The 20,276-nt window shown below is 34.1% G+C and overlaps 1 protein-coding gene across 1 annotated transcript in view; it reads right to left on the bottom strand.

The window, feature by feature from the left end:
- The window catches only part of SUPT3H (suppressor of Ty 3 homolog (S. cerevisiae)), a 520,947-nt gene that overhangs the window by 250,449 nt on the left and 250,222 nt on the right, over window positions 1-20,276 (bottom strand). Inside the window, exon 3 of the mRNA XM_011960303.1 lies at window positions 2,978-3,062. Coding sequence (XP_011815693.1) covers window positions 2,978-3,062 — 85 coding nt within the window. The remainder of the gene's footprint in view (window positions 1-2,977; window positions 3,063-20,276) is intronic.

Here is a 20,276-nt window from a genome sequence, read left to right as displayed (position 1 = left end):
AAAAAAAAAAAATATATATATATATTCAAAGAATTACAGGAAAAAACTGATCTTAATAGGCAAATGGACAAAGAACTACAAAGAGATTTAAATGAAGACTACAAAACACACACATATAATTTGTCATGACTACATGATATTCCATGGTAAAAAAAAAAAGGACTGACTTTTTGAAAATAACTGTTCTCTATAAATCTTCCTTTCCTCTAAAGAACTCACTCTGACACAGGCCTGGATATTGTAGAGGTAACACAACAAAGTTTTCCTCTAGTTAGGTATATCATTCAATGTAATATTTAGTGGAATCTGGATAGGATGAATCTCACAAACAGGCATCAAAACTATCATTCAAATATTAAATGGGTAAGGAGAGGTAAGCATATATTGTAATAAGAGGATCTCTCATTATAAGTAAAGGCACACACTATTTCTTGTTTATACTAGCGTAGGAGTCATCGAATAATATTCCAACTTCAATATTTAAAATAGAATATAAAAGTATGTACCCATAATTCAAAAGGGGTTTATAACTCACTAAGACACATTTTCAAACAGATACTGCAATAGAAAATACTATGGGCTTCACTGAAAAAAACACTAGCACTGACTAAATATCATATTAGAGATGGCAGAAAAAGTAGTAAACTTAACGGTAAAGCAATAGGAATTACAAAAGTCAAATAAAACAAAACAACAGAATAAAAAGGGGCAGAAAAAGTTTGAAGAAACACTAAAGGCCCTGAGAGTCTTATGAAATAATGTCAAATGGTAAAACTTATGGCTGAAAACTTCCACAAATTGATACCTAGTGTTCAACAAGAAAAATAATGATTTAAAAAATCAGTCCTAGAGATAAAACTACCCAAAGCCAAAGATAAGGAAAAAACCTTGAGAGCGGCCAGAAAAAACTACATGTTACATACAGGGGAACAAATGAATAACAGTTAACTTGTCAGAAACTAATGTAGGTCAGAAAATATTAGAATGAAGTATTCAAAGAGTTAAAAGGAAAAGATTATCAACATAGAATTCCATGCAGGGAAGAACATATTTAAAGAATAAAGATAAAGATATGTTCAGATGAAAGAAATGTAAGAGACTTCATCATCAGCACAACTGTACCAAAAAAAAGTTACAAGTCTTCTTCAAGATGAAGGAAAAGACTGAAATGGCAACTACAATCTGTGAGAAGGAATAATGAGCATGGGAAATGGTAGATATGTGGGTAAACACAAAATAGCCCATATGCTGCTTCCTTTTTTGTCTATATTCCTTAAAAGCATTTGACTTTAAAAGTTGTAACATTGTAAGATAAAAATAGCAACATACATAGATTTAATATGAATAACAATAACACTAAAGAATAAATATTTGGTGTCCTTGTAAGACAGGAGGACATGTATAGAAGGGGAGAAGGCTATAGAAATATAGAAAAAAAGAACAGTCAACCTAATATTCTACATTCAGTACTTTAAAACTGTTGTGCCATTTCATTCTAGCCTGCCTGTTTTCTGATAAGAATTCCACTATTTTTCAAATCATCCTTCCGCTATGATCCTATGATAATAAGCCTGTCAGGCTTTAAGATTTGTATTATGTTATTATTGTCCAGCAGTTTGAACATGGATTTCTTTTAATTTGCTCTAAACGGAGTTGGCTCATCTTGAATCTGTAGATGTATGCATTTCATTAAACTTTTGAATGTTTTATATAATTATAGAAATTATCCATTAACAATAGCAATGAAGATGAAATAGTTAAAAAAAAAACAATAAATGTGTGAAGCTAAGAGAATAAAAACGTTAAAACACAACTGAAAGACACAAAAGTAGTCTCAAACAAATGTAGATATTCCCTACTCATAGAATGATTCAAGATTTTAAAGATGCAGTTCTCCTTAACTTATAAAATAATGTAATCTCAATAAACATACCAATGAAAATTTTTATTAGCTAGACAAGTTGCTACTAATATTCATGACGAGCAATAAATATACATGAATAGCTGGGAACATACTGAAAAAAAAAAGAAAATCTACCAGGAAGTTTAGCCCTAATAATCATTAAAATATACTATAAAACCTGTAATAAACAACGCCATACTAGGATATACGTAAACTAAACCATTAGTATAGCATATACAATGAGAAACAGATACCTATATATATATATAAATTTAGTATATTATAAAGAAGGCATTTCAAATCACTAAGGAAAAGATAAATTTTTAAATACAGTGATAGTAAAACTGAGTTCCCATTTGAAAAAGGATAAAATTAGATCCACATCTCACAAAATAACAGGAATAAACAACAACTACATAAATGAGCTAAATGTAAAAATAAAATCATACAAGGATTAGGAGGCAACATGAGTGAATTCCTCTTTAAACATGGTACAGGCATACCTCAGAGATACCGTAAGTTCAGTTACAGACCACTGTAATAAAGTGAGTCAGACAAATTTTTTTTTAATTTTTTAACTTTTAATTTTTGTGGGTACAGAGTAGGCATACAGTCAAATTATGAGATTACTCAGTGCATATAAAAACTATGTTTACACTATACTATAGTCTATGAATTGTCAAATGGCATTGTCTAAAAAATAATGCACACACCTTAATCTAAAAGTAATTTATTGTTACAAAATGCTAACAACCATCTGAGCCTTCAGTGAGTCAAAACTTTTTGCTGTGATGATGATGGCTGCTGACTGCCCAGGGGAACAAGGGTTTGTTTTAGATGATGGAAATTTTCGATATCATGATTGTGTTATAAGTTTATATTATAATATTCCATTGTTGAAGCTCAGCAAATTATGCATTAAACCAGTAAATTTTGTTATATATAAATTATACTTCAATAATGCTAATAAAAAAGAATTCCAGCTGTAAATAAAATATTTTTAAAGTGTTGGGTTACAATCCTATTAAAAGAATGCAGAGAAGAGATACCGAATCAAATTATATATGTTCTTACCAGATTAATTAACTGAGTGTGTACCACATCTTCTACCAAAACTGCTGTTTCATGAAGAGGCCTTCTAGCATCACCTAAAGAATACCTGCAAAATAATTTTAAACACACCAATATTAAGGACTATAAAACTAACAGTGGCAAAAAGTGAAAGATATTTATTACATGAATCAGTTTAGTAAGGAGAATATAAATTGTTTACTCAAATGTCTGAATGGGTGTGCAATTTTCTCTAGACAAAGACTATGAAATCTTGGCCAGGCGTGGTGGCTCACACCTTTAATCCCAGCACTTTGGGAGGCCAGAATGGGAGGATTTCTTGAGCCCAAGAGTTGGTTACTAGCCTGCATAACACGGTGAAACTCCGCCTCTACAATAAATACAAAAATTAGCCAGAAGCAGTGGCAGGTGCCTGTAGTCCCACCTACTTGGGAGGTTGAGGTGGGAGGATGGCTTGAGCCCAGGCGGCAGAAGTTGTAGTAAGCCAAGGTCATGCCACTGTACTCCATCACGGGCCATAGTCAGACCCTGTTTTAAAAAAAAAAAAAAAGAAAGAAAAAAAAGAAAAGAAAGTCTTTCCTACACAAGTTGCAACTTCAAAAGAAAAGTGCAGTGTTATCTATGCTATTTCTGGATTTGTACAGTTTTTTTGTTTGTTTTTGTTTTTGTTTTTAAGACAGAGTCTCACCCTGTTGCCCAGGCTGGAGTGCAGTGGCACGATCTCGGCTCACTGCAACCTCCGCCTCCCGGGTTCAAGCAATTCTCCTACCGCGGCCTTTTGAGTAGCTGGACTACAGACTCGTGCCACCATGCCTGGCTAGTTTTTTATTTTTAGTAGATACGGGATTTCACCATGTCGGCCAGGCTGGTCTTGAATTCCTGACCTCAGGTGATCCACCCACCTAGGCCTCCCAAAGTCCTGGGATTTCAGGCGTGAGTCACCATGCCCGGCTCATACAGTACTTTTTAAGGAGAATTTATTGTTTCAAAATGCAAAATACTAACAACTACTTCACAACACTGGCAACCACCAAATCATGTAATCACATCCCAATTACCAATACAAGAGCTAGTAAGAGCCACATAGAAAGGTATAAAAGTGTATGATGTAATCAGCTTTGAAAATTGATAAGAAAAATTTATGTAAATACCATTGAATATGACTTGGAATTATATAAAAGCAGATTTTCAAGAATGGATTAAAAAGGCTGGCCTTAAAAGTCCTCTTGTTAAAACTTAAAAGTAGACTGGATGTGCAAAGAATACCTTCGTGGTAAAGAACACTTGAAAATGTACCGTAATATATTAAAAATTTATATTTAGAGTATGCTTTAACCAGCAATAGGGAAGACAAAAGCAAAGTCAGACAAGATGAAAAACAGTTCTATAATAGAGCACTGGACCTTCAAAATTTATTCTGAAAGCATCTACCTAATCACAGTAACCTACAGTCTATATTGAACTAGCACAGAATTCAAGGTATAGGAAGAATGTGGCGACCACAAGAAAGGCAGGAAATCAGTTTGAGACTTCAATATAACATCGAGAAACCTAACATCCAGTCACGGTGTCACCCTCAATGTGTGAACTAGGAAAATACCCATTTCAGAGAATGCACTTTGCCTACTTCACCCGAAGCTTTGAGTGGCAGAGGAAAAAAATCTTCCCTAGGAATTGTTAACCATAAATTCACTTCCATGGTGTTAGAGTATCTGCTGCCCATATAGTCTTAAAAAAAGGTCAAGCATTAATTTAAAGTGATTTATATTGATGGTGCCCACGGGTATCTTGTAGAAACAAATGCAACTCATTTCTTGAAGAATGTATTTCAAACAAATAACTGAAAGAATTCCCATGGATGACATATCAAGGACCACAAATTCAAAATCAAAATTCACTATGTGTACCAGGAATCAAGTCATCATGAATGACAGTGAGCAGGACCAACAAACTGCAGAATCAGACCTACAGCCTACACCTACCTGAATAAATAAGTATCTATTAACTACAGTAATTCATGTTTTTTAAAAGAGAAATGAGAAGTATATGTAGGACAACAAAAACCTTACCAAACGCTTAGTCATTTTTGAAAAAGCACTAAACAGAAATATAAATGAAAAACATAATAATAGCATTTAAAAAGTTAATGCAGAAAAGTTATCAATCTGATAAAGACTACACACGAAAAACTCACAGCTACCATCTGACTTAATGGTGAAACACTAAAAACTTTTCCCCTAAGATGAGCATTAACACAATGTCCAATTTTGTCACTTCTATTCAACACAATACTGTAAATTCTAGTGAAAGCAATTAGGTAAGAAAAAGAAATATGCCGGGCGCAGTGGCTCACACCTGTAATCCTAGCACTTTGGGAGGCTAAGGCTGGCGGATTGCATGAATTCAGGAGTTCAAGACCAGCCTGGGCAACACAGTGAAACCCTGTTTCTACTAAAATACAAAAGAAATTAGCTGGGCATGATGGAGTGCACCTGTAGTCAAGGACTATAATTGTCATGATTAGTTCCTCCTTGTTTTGATATGTGTGTGTATGTGTGCATGCATGTGCATGTATCTTATATGTACGTGTGTATCTCCTTTATAAAATCCTACTGATTGTATTTTTTTTCTAGAGAACTTTGACTAACATAGCCAGGAAATGAAGAACTCAATATTGAATAAATGTATTAATATATCACTTTAGAAAATAAAAAAAAACCTACATAATCATTTCAATAGATGTAAGAAAACCACTCAACAAAATCCAGCAACCACTCATGACAGGAAACCACATACACAGAAGAATTCAAAGCCTTTAAGAACTAGATCAATATAAGGATGGCTATTATCACCATTTTCAGTCAATATTTAAGATTATAGTCAGAACAATAAAACAAGACTAAAACTATAAAAGTATTGGAAAAGAGAAAACTACACTGTCCCTATATGCAGATAATATGAGTATCTACACAGAAAACCAAAAATCAAGAAAAAAATTATTTGAATTAATAAGTTAGCAAGTTTTCTGGCTATAAGATCAATCTACAAAAAGCCATCATTGACATAAAGGTAGAAGATGCAATTAAAAAGAAATATAAATTGGTACTAAACATCACATGAGACGGTAAAGAGACAGGAATAGTCAAAACACTTTTAAAGTACAAGATGGGAGAGTATTTCCTACAGGACTTAATATAAAGCTACAATCATTAAGACAGTATGTTATTTGGTGCAAACAACCAATAGAACAAAAAGAGAATAGAAAGTCCACAATAAAAATCAAACTCCACAAAGGCAAAAATCCTCTGTTGTATTCACTGATACACGCATTATTTCTTTGGAATACCTGAACAAGGTTTTCCTTCCCTTATTCTAAGTTACTTCAAGTGTCACTGTTAAAAAAAAGTGTAAAGTTATCAAAGCTAAATAACTGGAAATACTTCTTGTATCAATAAAATACACAAATTGCCTAAGCTTTTATGAGAAAGTTAGACCTTTGTACTAAAAACAGTTTTCATTAGCATACACATGTAAAGTTAAGTACCTAAATCAGCTACAACGACTGGTATCAGGTATATCATTTGATGAGTATATTATTTTAATTTTCAGGGTTATTGGTACTTCAGTTTTTCTCCCAAAGATTTTATAAATAACTTCTGCCATTGTTCCAGTGGTTTTCAGAAAACAGAAATGAAAACTGTTGTGCCTGGCCACAGTCACTTCCTTTTTTGCTCGGCAGTGTATGTACTACTTGTAAGCCACTTAAAGACAGACAAGTAATTGATACTTACACAACTATTTTGATTTTTTCTCCCCTTTAAAGACCTATCTCCCAGTGCTATGATGTCTTGACTGACTTACCCTGGGTCTTGTCCTAATCAATGGAATCTGATACCCTGTTCATTTACACACTGTCTCGATGCCTGTAACAATACCAGTACTGCCTGACTAGAGTCCACTAAAGGTCTATCAGGAAACTTTCTGAAAAGGCTGCCCCTCTCCTGGTCTCCTGCAGTAGTCTCGTAGCTATAACACACAATCCTCCATTCTAGGAAGGACTGTGAATCTGACCGCCATGATTACAAGTAAGGCCAGAGCAACTTCATAATGATGGGGGCGGAGCCACTTACACTCTATCCTCTCACGCAAACAGCATTGGCTTTATTCAATCCTGGAATGAAATGTCTCAGTTCAAACTAGGGCAACTGACTCTGCAATCCGCTTGATAGGTACATAGTGAAAGTATGAAACAAAAGAGGACATACATGAGATGAAGTTAAACTTTTTATTCTGTATACTTATACTGAGATCCAGGAGGATGAATCCTGAACAAACCATTGGATACTGTTTTAAAAAGTCAGCAGAATTTATGACTAACCCTTGTAACATTTTTGTGTTATGCATATGCCCAATACTATCTAAAATTAGGGGAAATCCTTCAAATAGACATCTATTAAAATACACAATCAACATCTAGTCATTTTGCTCTCAAAAAACAACGGAACCCCTTTTCAGTGGTTTCTAACATCAGCTTTTTTTTTTTTTTTTTTTAAAAAGAAAGATTTCTTAAAAATGAAGGAGCTTTACTATCTTACTTATGTTGAGCCCACATGTGACATCTTTGGTTAGTAATCTATGCCAAGATGCTACCCAAATATAGCAATACTCTTTTAATCTCTCTATAAATTCTAAAGTATCATTTGCCAAAATCTGTTGCTAACCTCTGGACCCTATGTAAATGCATGTATTTGATGTTGTGTCCATTGACCCATCCTCCTCATGTCTACATATCCCCAACTGCGAAAAGCGGTCAACTCCAAACTCTTTTCATGGCATCAACCATAAGGGGAAAATAAATACTTTTTGAGCAAGTATATACAATGTGTCTACATATGTGTGTGTATTTATTTTCAAGTTATACAAATGTGTATAATAACAAAAACAGCATAAAACAAACACAAAAGAGAAATATCAAAGGAGGTAAAAATAAAACAAACGATTTTTTTTTTTTTTTTTGAGGCAGAGTCTTACTCTGTCGCCCAGGCTGGAGTGCAGTGGTGCGACCTTGGCTCACGGCAGCCTCTGCCTCCCCACTTCAAGCAATTCTCCTGCCTCAGCCTCCTGAGTAGCTGGGATTACAGTCACCCGCCACCATGCCCAGCTAGTTTTTGTATTTTTAGTAGAGACAGGGTTTCACCATGTTGGCCAGGCTGGTCTCGAACTCCTGACCTTGTGATCTGCCCGCCTCAGCCTCCCAAAGTGATAGGATTATAGGCGTGAGCCATTGCCCCCGGCCAAAATGGTATTTTTAAAAATGTATTTTATTTATTGGTGTTAGAAAATCTTTTTGCATTCACTAACATATATACATTATTGTTATCAGCATGACCAATCACCCTAGTTTGCCTGGGATTGAGGGGTTTTCCAAATTATTCTCTACCAAGTAAATCATCCTAATTAGTATTAGAAGGTCATGGCATACTTTTCACCAAAAAAAAAAAAAGACAAGCCAGAAAACAGTTTCATTTGTTAAAGGAATGAATTAACAATAAATAAAACTTATATATTTGCTTTCAAACAATTACCATTATTATTTCAGTTCTAAAGTCTCAAAACAGAAACAAATAGTATATGGGAAATTAATTCCTTCATCTAAAGATAATGCTTTTCCATTCTCTGATGTTGAAGATGAAGTTCATGAGAGTCAGTGGATGAGTAGGTGCCCAGCTGACATCTCACTGTAGTCATGGCCCCCCTCTCAGGGAAAGAAGTAGCACCAAACTAAATGACCAGCCAGAGATTTGAGCCCAGAAAAAAAAGATGAAGTTCACAGGGCTTGTATCCAACTAAAAAGATTACAGTAATGCTGCTAGAAGTCACACTATATTCTGGCCATCAGCTACAAAGTAGGAAAAGTCAGTAACCATGAAAATATCCTGGAAGTTAGATGATCTGGTTCTAGTTCCCAGTCTGCTATTAAGAACTGCTGCAATGGGCAGGTAACTTCTCCTGGCACCTCAGTTTCTCAAGTAAAAGGAGGGGACTAGATTAGATAATTTTAAAGAAACCTTTTCAGAAACTTTATTTTGAATCACATATATATGATTCAACTATAATTCGTAAATCTTAAAGACTGTGTCTTCAAGAATGGGGCACCACTGTTATCAGAAAATCAAATTGTACAGAGTAAACTGTGGAAAAAATCATGAAATTAAGAAAAAGAAAAACATGTTAAAAATGAGTAAAGTAAGTAAGTAAGTAAATAAATAAATAAAAATAATTGGAGGAAGGAAACGAAGGCTACAGTTTATCCCTGGCCTTATATGTGGAAATAATTTCTAAGAAACATGTCATTGTCCCTTAAATTAAAAAAGAAAAAGGCGAGGGGTGTTGAAAATACTATCACGGAAGTCTACATTATTCTTTTTCAATTAAAAGAATTTAACAGGTCTAACTTTGAGTCTAAAATACTCGTTTTTAAATTTCCAAGCCCTGATTAAGAATAGAGGGGAATGACTAAGTTTCTAACAGAGGGGAAGGACTGATAAAGTTTTAATTAAAGAGATTCTGAAAAAGAAGCAAAGGGGATAAGTTTAGTGATGATCTGTGAGACAGCCTGCTGGGCCAGTCACCAAGCACACAAGACCTACACGCAGATCTACTCGTAAAGCATCTAGAAACCAAACATAAAAAAAGGATAAAGAGATGTTTCTTTACTGCAATGTGTCCATTTTCTTGGATGCTGAATTGCTTTCAATACTTACCATTGGCTACAGACTCTAATGGGGTTAAATCATTCTGGATACTGTGGTTAAGTAATTGCTGTGGTCTTGGGAGCTAGTTACTTTTTTCTTTTTCTTTTTTTAATTAGCTCTGGCTTTTTTGGACGTTTTCCTACCCCAGGTAATTGACATTACCTTGGAATGGACGCTGTGTGACTACTGCTTGGTGTAAGAAGGCTCTAGGTAACTTGCTGTCCCCAAAAGAAAGGTTTTTTTTTTCCCCCTTCAAAGCATTTTTTTGATAACACTTTTATAGACTAAGTATTACTATAATACCCAAAAATTTCTCCCTAATGGAATTACAGTGAATAGGAGGCTACAGCCCTATCATACACTCTAGTCAGCTAACCTACTACTAGACGATATATGTAAACACAGACATCAATACTGTTTACGTCATTCTTACCCAATATTTGTTGACACTGATTTGTCCACTATCCAAAATGGGGAATAAAAGTGCAGAAGTTTGGCCATGATCAGTCATTTAATGCAATTGGAAAGTTATAAACACTACAAATTAGCCTTGCTCTTCAAATTTTAACAGCTCTAACTTTCACAAATCTATGATTTCATCCGCCTGTTTTCAAAGGAAGAAATGAATTCTATTAACAATAGCTCTAAGAAACCTCAAGCGATAAGTAAATCAAAATATCAAATAAGACTGGGCATGGTGGCTCAAGTCTGTAACCCTAGAACTTTGGGAGGCCAAGGCGGGTGGATCACTTGAAGTCAGGAGTTCGAGACCAGCCTGGCCAAGATGGTGAAACCCCATCTCTACTAAAAATACAAAATTAGCCAGGCATGGTGGTGCATGCCTGTAACCCCAGCTACTCCGGAGGTTCAGGCAGGAGAGTCACCTGAGCCCAGGAGGCAGAGGTTGCAGTGAGCCGAGACTGCACCATTGCACTTCAGCCTGGGTAACAGAGCAAGACTCCATCAAAAAATCAAACATCTAAGACAACAGATTTCCTAGCAGTGATGATTTTTCTCATTGCTTGCTTGATTTCTCAACATTCATTTCCCCATTTCCCTTCTGATAAGCACTCACATAATTTAACAGAACTTTGAGAAAACATTTAGAATTTTATAAAACACCATGAAATAAATATAAATATGTGAAGATACATAAAAAGCAAAATTATTAATTATGATGTAAAATAAATAATGCTGATGTAAAAAAATACAGATATACTAATATATACATATGTTTAAGATAAAAGGTAAGACAGTGTAAAATTTTGAAAAGGTAAACACATATTACCTATAGGTATTAATCACTCAATCAACAAATATTAACTGATTGCCTGGTATGTGCCAGTCACTGTGCTGGTTGCTTGGAATATATCAGTGAACAAAACAGACAAAAAATCAGTCGAGTTTACATTCCAATGAGGAAAGGACACAATAAACAATATAACTAATGAATTACTAAATAATTTGTATATTAGAAAGATGACAGAACAAAAACATAGAACAGAATCACGAAATGTAAAGTATGCAATAGGCAGTGTGAAATATTAAAACATGTATTTATTAAGATCTGATGTGTGAAAGAAATAGCTTTAAAGAAGTGAAAAAAATACATAAATTAGAAAATTTTTTAAAAATCAAGACTTACATAAGAAAGCTCATCCATAAATATTTATAAGAAAACTCATAAAACTCATCTACAGTGCATGAAAATGTGCATCTGAGAAAGTCTACAAAACTAGCAGAATATCTTTATGAATTTCTTCTTAGCAGAACATCTTTATGAATTTCTTCTAACAATTTACAGGACATTTTTCCTCATATATCCTACATTTCTAAGAAGCACATATTCCCATCTTCAAACTCTTAATAGATAGCAGCATAAAGCAAATTATTATAAACCCTCCCTATTTGAGGAACAGGAAAGATATGTATAGCAATCATTGAATGTTAGTTAAAAAAAGAATCTAAAAGATTATGTAGTCCATTGATTCTGTTTTAAACAGATGGAAAATTAAAGTCCAAGAGGTTAAATAGCCATCTCAAGGTCGTTAAGTACAGTTAGAAGCAAAAGCTAGGAATTTTACCTCATCCAGAACTCACTGTACAACATGCTAAATCAAAGTCCATTAGGCCTCCAAAACATTTAATGGGCTTTACTATCTTATTTTGACTGAAATTTAGTCAAAAAACTAACTTCCTATAACACTGAAAACAGACACACTACAATCACAATAACACCTTATAGTCATAGAGGACTTTTCTCACCTATCATTTAAAATAAACTGTTAAGCATGAAAAAAGGAAAGTTTCTCCCATATTACATAAATCTGGAATCAGAGAGAGTCAAGAAAGTTAAGAGACTTACCCGGGGAGTCAGCAACAGTAAGAGTCACAATTACTTGGTATGAGACAGTCACATAGAGATAAGAGAATTTTGTACTAGCAGATCTTTAGAAAATTATCAATATAAAACGGATATAAATGTGGTATACTGCAACAACATTTTTCAGATTGACAGTGTCCAGAAAAAGAAGTATTTTGTAATTAACTTGGAAAATGACATATTTTATTCTTCACTAGATTTGCAATGCATGTTACCATATTAGACACTCTGAGAGGTTCAGAAGAAAAGAAACTTTTGATTTTAAATGTATTTACTATCTATGTAATCTTTTTCTAAGCCCATGTAGTTACACAGCATTGAAAAAAACTTAGGAAACACTGATTTAAACAAACAAACAAAACAACCTCCAGAATAACTTTAAGGACTTCAGTGAGAGGATTCCAAATAAAATGCAGCATAAGATGTTAGAACTTCAAAGTCAGGTTCTTCAGTTTCTAACAATGAGATGATGATGGTGGTGATAATGGCAAATATTGTGAGCTTTTAAAAAATTCACTTACATTCAATGAATATTTATTGAATACTGGGTTTACATCATGCCAGGCACTGAATATTACACTAGCTGAGAATTTTCAAAGTTCCCACAAACTTAGAGACAAGACTGATTTTCTGTAGCCATGGCAATAAACAGCCACCAGAACCAGGAACAGACTCATTCCAGTAAACACATCCCTGAGTGCCAACCTATCAACAACAGTCTCATCTCTCTTTTTATAGATTATGTCAACTCCAGAACACGACCAATCCCTGAACTCAAAGCTTCCTGGAAACTCGAAAGAAGATCAGCAGCCTTCCTTGCTAACAAACTGTGCTTGACCAGCATGTATCTCTCCTTTACGATAAGAAGCAATAAATCAAGTTTTCTCTTTTTATTTCAGATACTGAATGACAGGCTCATTATTTTTCACAGCACTTAAGGAAGTTTGCCTTCACAAACTTGTCAGCCTAACCTCCCTTCCTCTCCTTCTTCTTGCATTTTATTTTCAAAGATTCCTAACCAACAGAAAAGCTGAAGTGGAACGCACACCTGTAAATCCTTCACCTAGAATCACCCATTGTTAACATTTTGGCACAATTGCATGCATGTTTCTTTCTCTCTCTCTCTTAAAAATTATACAAACATACACTTGTATTCTTACCTGTATTAATTTTTCTTTAAACAGTAAGCATGTACTAAGTGCCAGGTATACTTATATGTATTATGTCATTTAAACCTCTTAAAGACTCTGCAACACACTATCACTATGCCTGTCCCTCTGCATCTTGGAGAGAGATTTGTTCTAGTAAGTGAAATTCTGGGTTTTTAAAAATTAATTTCCATATGCTGGGATTAGCTTTGTCCCCGGAACTGATGAAATAACAAATCCTTTTACATAACAGGTCTTCAAAAATATGAAGAAAGCTTACTTTAAAGGTCTGGTTTCGATTTGTTTTTGCTAAACAGCATCTGTTTTAAACAGCTTTATTATCATTTACATACCATAAAATCCAGTTGTTTAAAGTGTACAATTCAATGACTTTTAGTAAATTTACAGGGCTTTACCATCATCACCACAATCTAGTTTCAGAACATTTCCATCATTCCAAAACAATGTCTCATGCCCATTTATAGTCAGTCCTATTTCCCATCCTCAGCCAAAGGCAACCACTAATCTACTTGAAGAAACCATGTATCCTCTCTAGCCTTCTTCAAGGTTAAAGATTTCCTATTTCTTATCATTTTGGTCTCAATGTAAATGGCGTATCTTTGAAAAGACTTTCCAAAACTACTACCACTTTCAATTCTCACTTGAATCAGAGTAGTTTGGCATTTATTTGATTTATATATTAAGGTCCTACCCAAGTTTTCAGAAAAAAAAAGTTATAAAACTTTTAGTAAACAAACCGAAGGAATGCAAACCTCTAAGTGTTGAACAAGTCCTAGGCCAATTATACAGCCCTGTTGCAAAGAGATATCCGTGAAACAACAGATCCAATAATGAACACTTTGTGGGCTGGGAAGAGTTGATTCAGCTTTCAAGCTGTCCTTGTCTGAAATATAACTCTCCACCTCATCCAGCAGAACATCAGGAGAGATGACATGAAACATCTCACTGAAATTTTTATTCTACAACTGTGGCATTACCTTAATGAAAGTAAAATTGTTTTATTCTGATATGAATTGGGAGCGCATGCAAGTTCCTAATAATTACAGATTCCAAAAGTTTTATTGAGATTGATGTCAAGTTCATCAGGGTATAATGACTAGAATCTCCTTCACCCAACATTTTAAAAAATGAAGTAAACTCATGCCAAAATTATAACTTAATTACACTTCCTTACATAACATTCTAGAAAAACCAGTTGGCAATAATTAATACCACTACTGTACATAATCTTTTCCTAATGTAGTTGTACTTGCAAAATCTAATTTGTCACCAAAAACAATGGCTTTGGTCTCACAGAATATAATACTGAATAAATAAAACTATAAATTAGAAAATATGCAAACAATGCAACTTGAAAATTAATTGTGTAAATACCTGTGACTGCCAATAGGAAAATACATAATATATTCCAGTTGTACTACATAATATATTCCATTAGTTCCTTCACAAAGGGTTTTCGTTTGAATCAGGAAGTATATAAGACAATTGTCTTACAGTGATCAGTCACTTTTAAGAACATTAAGAAAAAGCTTATCTCTAGTCTCAACAATACTATATTCCTCAAATAAAAATGAAATTTAGTATACCCAGAAGAAATGTGTTTTCAGTTTGTTCTCTACAACATGGATAAAAAAGTGATGACATGAGAAAGATGTTAAGACACGACGCTACTGAGAATAAACACATAGCATACATTAAATGATCTTTTAGTTTTACTTTAATAATAGTCAATAACTTAAAAATTTGGCATGCATAAATAATAACCCTTTATAGATATTTATATACACTATTAGCACTGAAACTCATATTCATCTTTAAATCTTACTATGAAAAGTTCAGTATGTACTTGTAGAAGCTTATAATGAACATACATTTAGGTATACTAAAAATATTAATGAAAACATACATCTCTGTACCTACCAACTACCAGCCTGTACACGATTAAGATCTTCATAGGTACTAAGCTCCTTAGCAGCAAATAAAAATATTAATAGGCAATATCAGGAAATTAATTATTTATAATAGTTAATATCAATAAAACAGTAATTAAGACGCTAGCTTAGAGCCTTCACAGAATCCTACAACTTTCACACTCTTCTGTTTATTATATAAAAGTCTTTGAAATCTGGCTTCTCTCTGGTTCCAGCCTTATTTCTAGCCATGCACCATTTGTTCCTGACATATCAAACTCCCTATGGACAGCTGACCACACAATAGGTTTCATGTCTTCTCACTTTTGTACATGGTATTTTCTCTGTCAAATAAGTCTTTGTTTCTTCTTCCATTCAGCCAACGCCTTCCAAACTTAGTTCAACTGGTACGACCCCTGGGAAATTTTCCGTATACTCATTTGCTCCTCTACAGCATATTGCACTGATTGCCCTAACTCACCTTTCACCTCATACTATATTCATTTCCATTGCCAAGTAGCCCTGCATTATAACCCTGAGCTCAACCTTGTTGTGTTATTTGGCCAATGGGATATTACTTGCAGCAGAGGCTAAGAAGTGCTTAAGCATTTCAACTTGCACTCTTGCATTCTGCCACTGCCATGAAAGTATGACAAGGCTAATCTGCTGGAAAATTAGAGATACATGAAGCAGAGCTCAGTCATCCCTGTCATCCCAGTTGAGTTATTGTAGATCAGCTGGCAGTCAGCTGACCTTCAGATAGATAACAGAGCCCAGTTGAGATTGGTGGGGTTGCCTAATCTACTGTCCTAGACATAATCACAAATGCTGAGGTTTCACAATGTTTTGTTATGCAGCATTATTGTGGCAATAAACAACGGATCCCACTCCTAGATGCTTCCATAGCACTCTTCACAACCTCCTCATAGTATAGTTACATAGTTATATAGTTATGTAGTTACACAGTCATACTTTTATATTAACTAATTTATCTCTATTCTCCCCTATGCATTTAAAGGAAAAAAAATCGCCTGTTATTTAAATTTGTATTCTCAGCATCTAACAAGATGCCAGTTGTGTGTGGGCACTCAATGTAGGACTGGGGAAGAGAAGGAAAGAGGACTGATTCACCTCCCAACTGATTCCACTATTATCTCAGACCACAAGGAGCCTTCCCCATGTTGTGAAAGTTCAGTGGGCACACAAACTAGATATTGCTAAAGCAGATTAAAACTTTAAGCATATAGGTTTTAATATATGCTTATTAACATATGTATATAGTTGCCTGTTGGATGAGCATAGATGGCCACAAATTCATGTGATTTGTGAGCATAATGTTAACAGGAAAGAGTCAATAATTGCAGCACTTTGGACCAAATATAGAGTGGAATTAGGTTATGCAGTAAAAGATGCCAGGGCAGAGAATCAAAGGGTGTATTCCTAGAAAACTTAAGATTTTCACATGTAGAAGGAAAAATGTTTGAAATTTCATTAAACTTGGTATATGCACTTAGGGACAAGTAAGAATTCAAAAAGGAACCAGATTAATGATTTAGTTTTTTAAAGGCAGCAAATACTTCTAAAGAAGAAAAGGAAAAAAATGAATCTGAAAATATATAGAATTTAGAATTCATTTAATAATGATAGTTATAACAAAAATGACAATGAGTCGATTATATCCATCGTACATATTGAGGATTTACTGTTTGCTAGACACCACCGAACTGATTCAAATGCCAAAACGGCTCTATAAGGTAAGTACTATTACTATTGCCACTTCAAGACTTGAAGAGGTTAACTAGATTACCCAAGGAACATATTTAATAAGAGACAGAAATGCGATTCCAACTCCCACCAGTCTGACTGCAAACTCTAAAAAAACAAAAACAAAACAAAACAAAAACCCTCTAACTGCTCTATAATATTGTCTTTCACAGAAACTGAAGAGACTTCGGAAGTAATTTATTTCAGTTTCTGCCACAATAAAGAAAATTTTAAAAGTGAAAAGACTATATAGGCTGGGCATGGTGGCTCATGTTTATGATCCCAGGATTTTGGGAGGTCGAGGCAGGAGGATCGCTTGAGCAAAAGAGTTTAAATCCAGTCTGGGTAACAGTGTGAGACCTTGTCTTAAAAAAGAAAAAAAACACTATATAAACATATATCCAATTTAGGGTGACTGGAGTAGGATGATGATGATACTTTGATATAATTGGAAATAACTTTTTGACAACCAGTGTGGCACATGCAGAAATGCAAACCAATATATACATGACACAATAGTTGAATTTGTAAGATTAAGAGGAAAACTAAAGAAGCTGAACAACAAATGATGTCTACATCAATAACCAAAAAAAGGAATCTATTAAAAGGCTGAACAAATTCTTCCAAGTCAAAAGCAAATAACTGGCTTCCTCTCTATTCATGAAAAAAGCTGAGTTTACCACATGAAATTTATCTTGATTTTAGGTCTCAAGAATTAAGGGTAAATATTAAAGCTATGAACCTGGGGAACTCCATAGTGTCTTTATGCATAAATCACATAGAAATTTCTCAGGTTCTGAGATAAAGTTCAAGAATAATTACACTAAACAATACAAAAATTTCCCAAGGCTAAAACTTGGTAAATATAAACTGCACAAATATTAGAACAATAATAAGTATAGGGTTAACTTCACCATACTATTAATAGACACATTACAATACAAATACTACACAAAGATTAAAATTGATACTTGGGAACAGGTTGATTATCTAGGTATGTTAATTATTATTATATTCAGAGGGAAATATTCCTTGCAGCATAAAGACACCAATACCATTCATATACTGTTTCCAGAGAGTTTGATAAATACAAAAATTCCACAAAAATCTTAGCCCAGTAACTCTCCACATCCAGGATCTCTAATTTCCATAACCTCTAGATCCTATAAGAGTAAAAATTAGAGCTTCTTTCATGGTGAACAAATTTCCTATCTCAAAGCCTTTGGAGAATGTCCCCTTTTCCTCTACAGAGAGAATGCTTGGACAGCTCTAGAGGAAAGAGGGAAATTGTAATGCTCTGTATGTCCTGGGGACCAGAGGTTTCCAGGATTCAAACAAATGTAAACAATTTGACTTTCTGAGTATTGACAAGGAATTATAATATCAGATTACTAAATCTGGGTTTTCTCAGTTGCAGGAGCTTCCCTTTCCCCGCCATTCCAAAGATTTCAAAAACCTATGAAATTATGCCACGGGGTGATTATCCAAGTATAGCTTTCACAGTTAAATGACTCAAAACAATATTTAACATTTCAAATTAAATTGTTCATAATGCAGTATTCAGTTCTTCAGTAAACTCACAGAACTCATTTCTACTTACAGATCTTTTTTTTTGAGACGAAGTTTCACTCTTGTTGCCTAGGCTGGAGGGCACTGGCACGATCTTTGTTCACTGCAAACTCTGCCTCCCGGCTTCAAACAGTTCTCCTGCCTCAGCTTCCCAAGTAGCTGGGATTACAGGCACCCACCACCACGCCCAGCTAATTTTTGTATTTTTTTAGTAGAGACAGGGTTTAACCATGTCGGCCAGGATGGTCTCAAACTCCTGAACTCGTGATCCACCCGCCTCTGCCTCCCAAAGTGCTGGGATTACAGGCATGAGCCACCGCACCTAGCCAGATGTGTTCTTTAAAACTCTGAGTAAAGAAAGTTAAGTGAAAGAGATATTTCATTTAAAAAAAAAAAGAAAGAAAAATTAAAAATGAAGGAATTGTATTTTCTACATATATTAACTTTAAAAAAGAAAATGCAAAATTAATCTACTTACCATAACTATATTTTCACACATGTGTCATCTTTATTATGCTGTTAAATGCTAGAGCCTACAATAATCTATTCCAGACATGGGGCTGGGGTTGGGAGCAAGGGTTTGGCAAGGGAGTGGAAAAGCAACAAGGCTGCCTGTAGCACTTTTAGTACACGTTATAAGAATAATCCATAACAAAAAAACATGGATTCAATTCAGTATAACTACTTCAATTTTCTTAAAATCACACATACTTTATATAATTAAAGCCCTTATATACTTCCTCTCTCAAAAACTTAGGAATAATTTCACAGTATCTAAGGAATAAGAAAAAAATGTTTTAAAATAAAATATTGATATTTAAAATGTCTCTTTAAGCTATTTGCTAACAAAACAAAATATCAGACTTTGAAAGAATACAAAACTCACCATCATTAATTTTATTTTGCTAACTAACTTTATCCCTATGACTTGATAACAAACTTAACCTTTAAGGATAAATCACCATATACAACATTAAAACACCAAAAATAGAAGATGGAATTGCTCCTACCTCTGTAACATTTTGTTTTTAATTAAAAAAAAAAAAATTGGAGAGTATTGTTGAACAGAATTCATATTAGAAGATATATCAAATTAAACAAGAGGAACTTCATGTCTATTTTCTAAGTTTATATCATACTGAATACTGTGCTTGCAGACCCAATGAACAAGAATAATCATCCACAAATTGCTAGAATCTTTCATTTTGGATTCTACACTGAAAATGAAGGGTGGACATTTAGAGTCTACATGTTCTATTTTCAGCTTCATCATTAACATGTTTGAGAACTTGGGGTAAATTTCTTTACAACAGGTAAATATTCTAATACCCTATTAGTTAACGGACGCTAGATCCAAAAGCTGACACTTAAGTGGAATACTACATAAATTTAGTCCTATTTTCTTTATTGGGTTTTCTGATTTAAAATTCTACCACATATATACATAACGATCTTAATTTGCATATAAACTTAAGTCACTTTAACAATATTCACTGAACATCAACCAAGATGAAAGTCCTCTCTTAAAGGCTGAGGAATGCAAATGTAAACACCAAGTCCTTGTGAACTCCAAAATTAGTACATAGCACACTGGTAAATGAGATACAAATAAGCACACATGAAACTCTCTTTCAGTCAATCGAACTTAATTAAAATTGTACTATGACAATACAAAAATTATCAATTTTTTAAGTGTGAATTTTAAACTGTGCAATTTTTTTCTTTCTTTTTTTTTTTTTTTTTGTCCAGATA

Source organism: Colobus angolensis, unplaced genomic scaffold, assembly GCF_000951035.1.
Source record: "Colobus angolensis palliatus isolate OR3802 unplaced genomic scaffold, Cang.pa_1.0 Scaffold51, whole genome shotgun sequence".
Classification (NCBI taxonomy): Eukaryota; Metazoa; Chordata; class Mammalia; order Primates; family Cercopithecidae; genus Colobus; species Colobus angolensis.
Note: the sequence above shows the minus strand (reverse complement) of the source record. Positions and strands in the feature narration are given on the sequence as shown.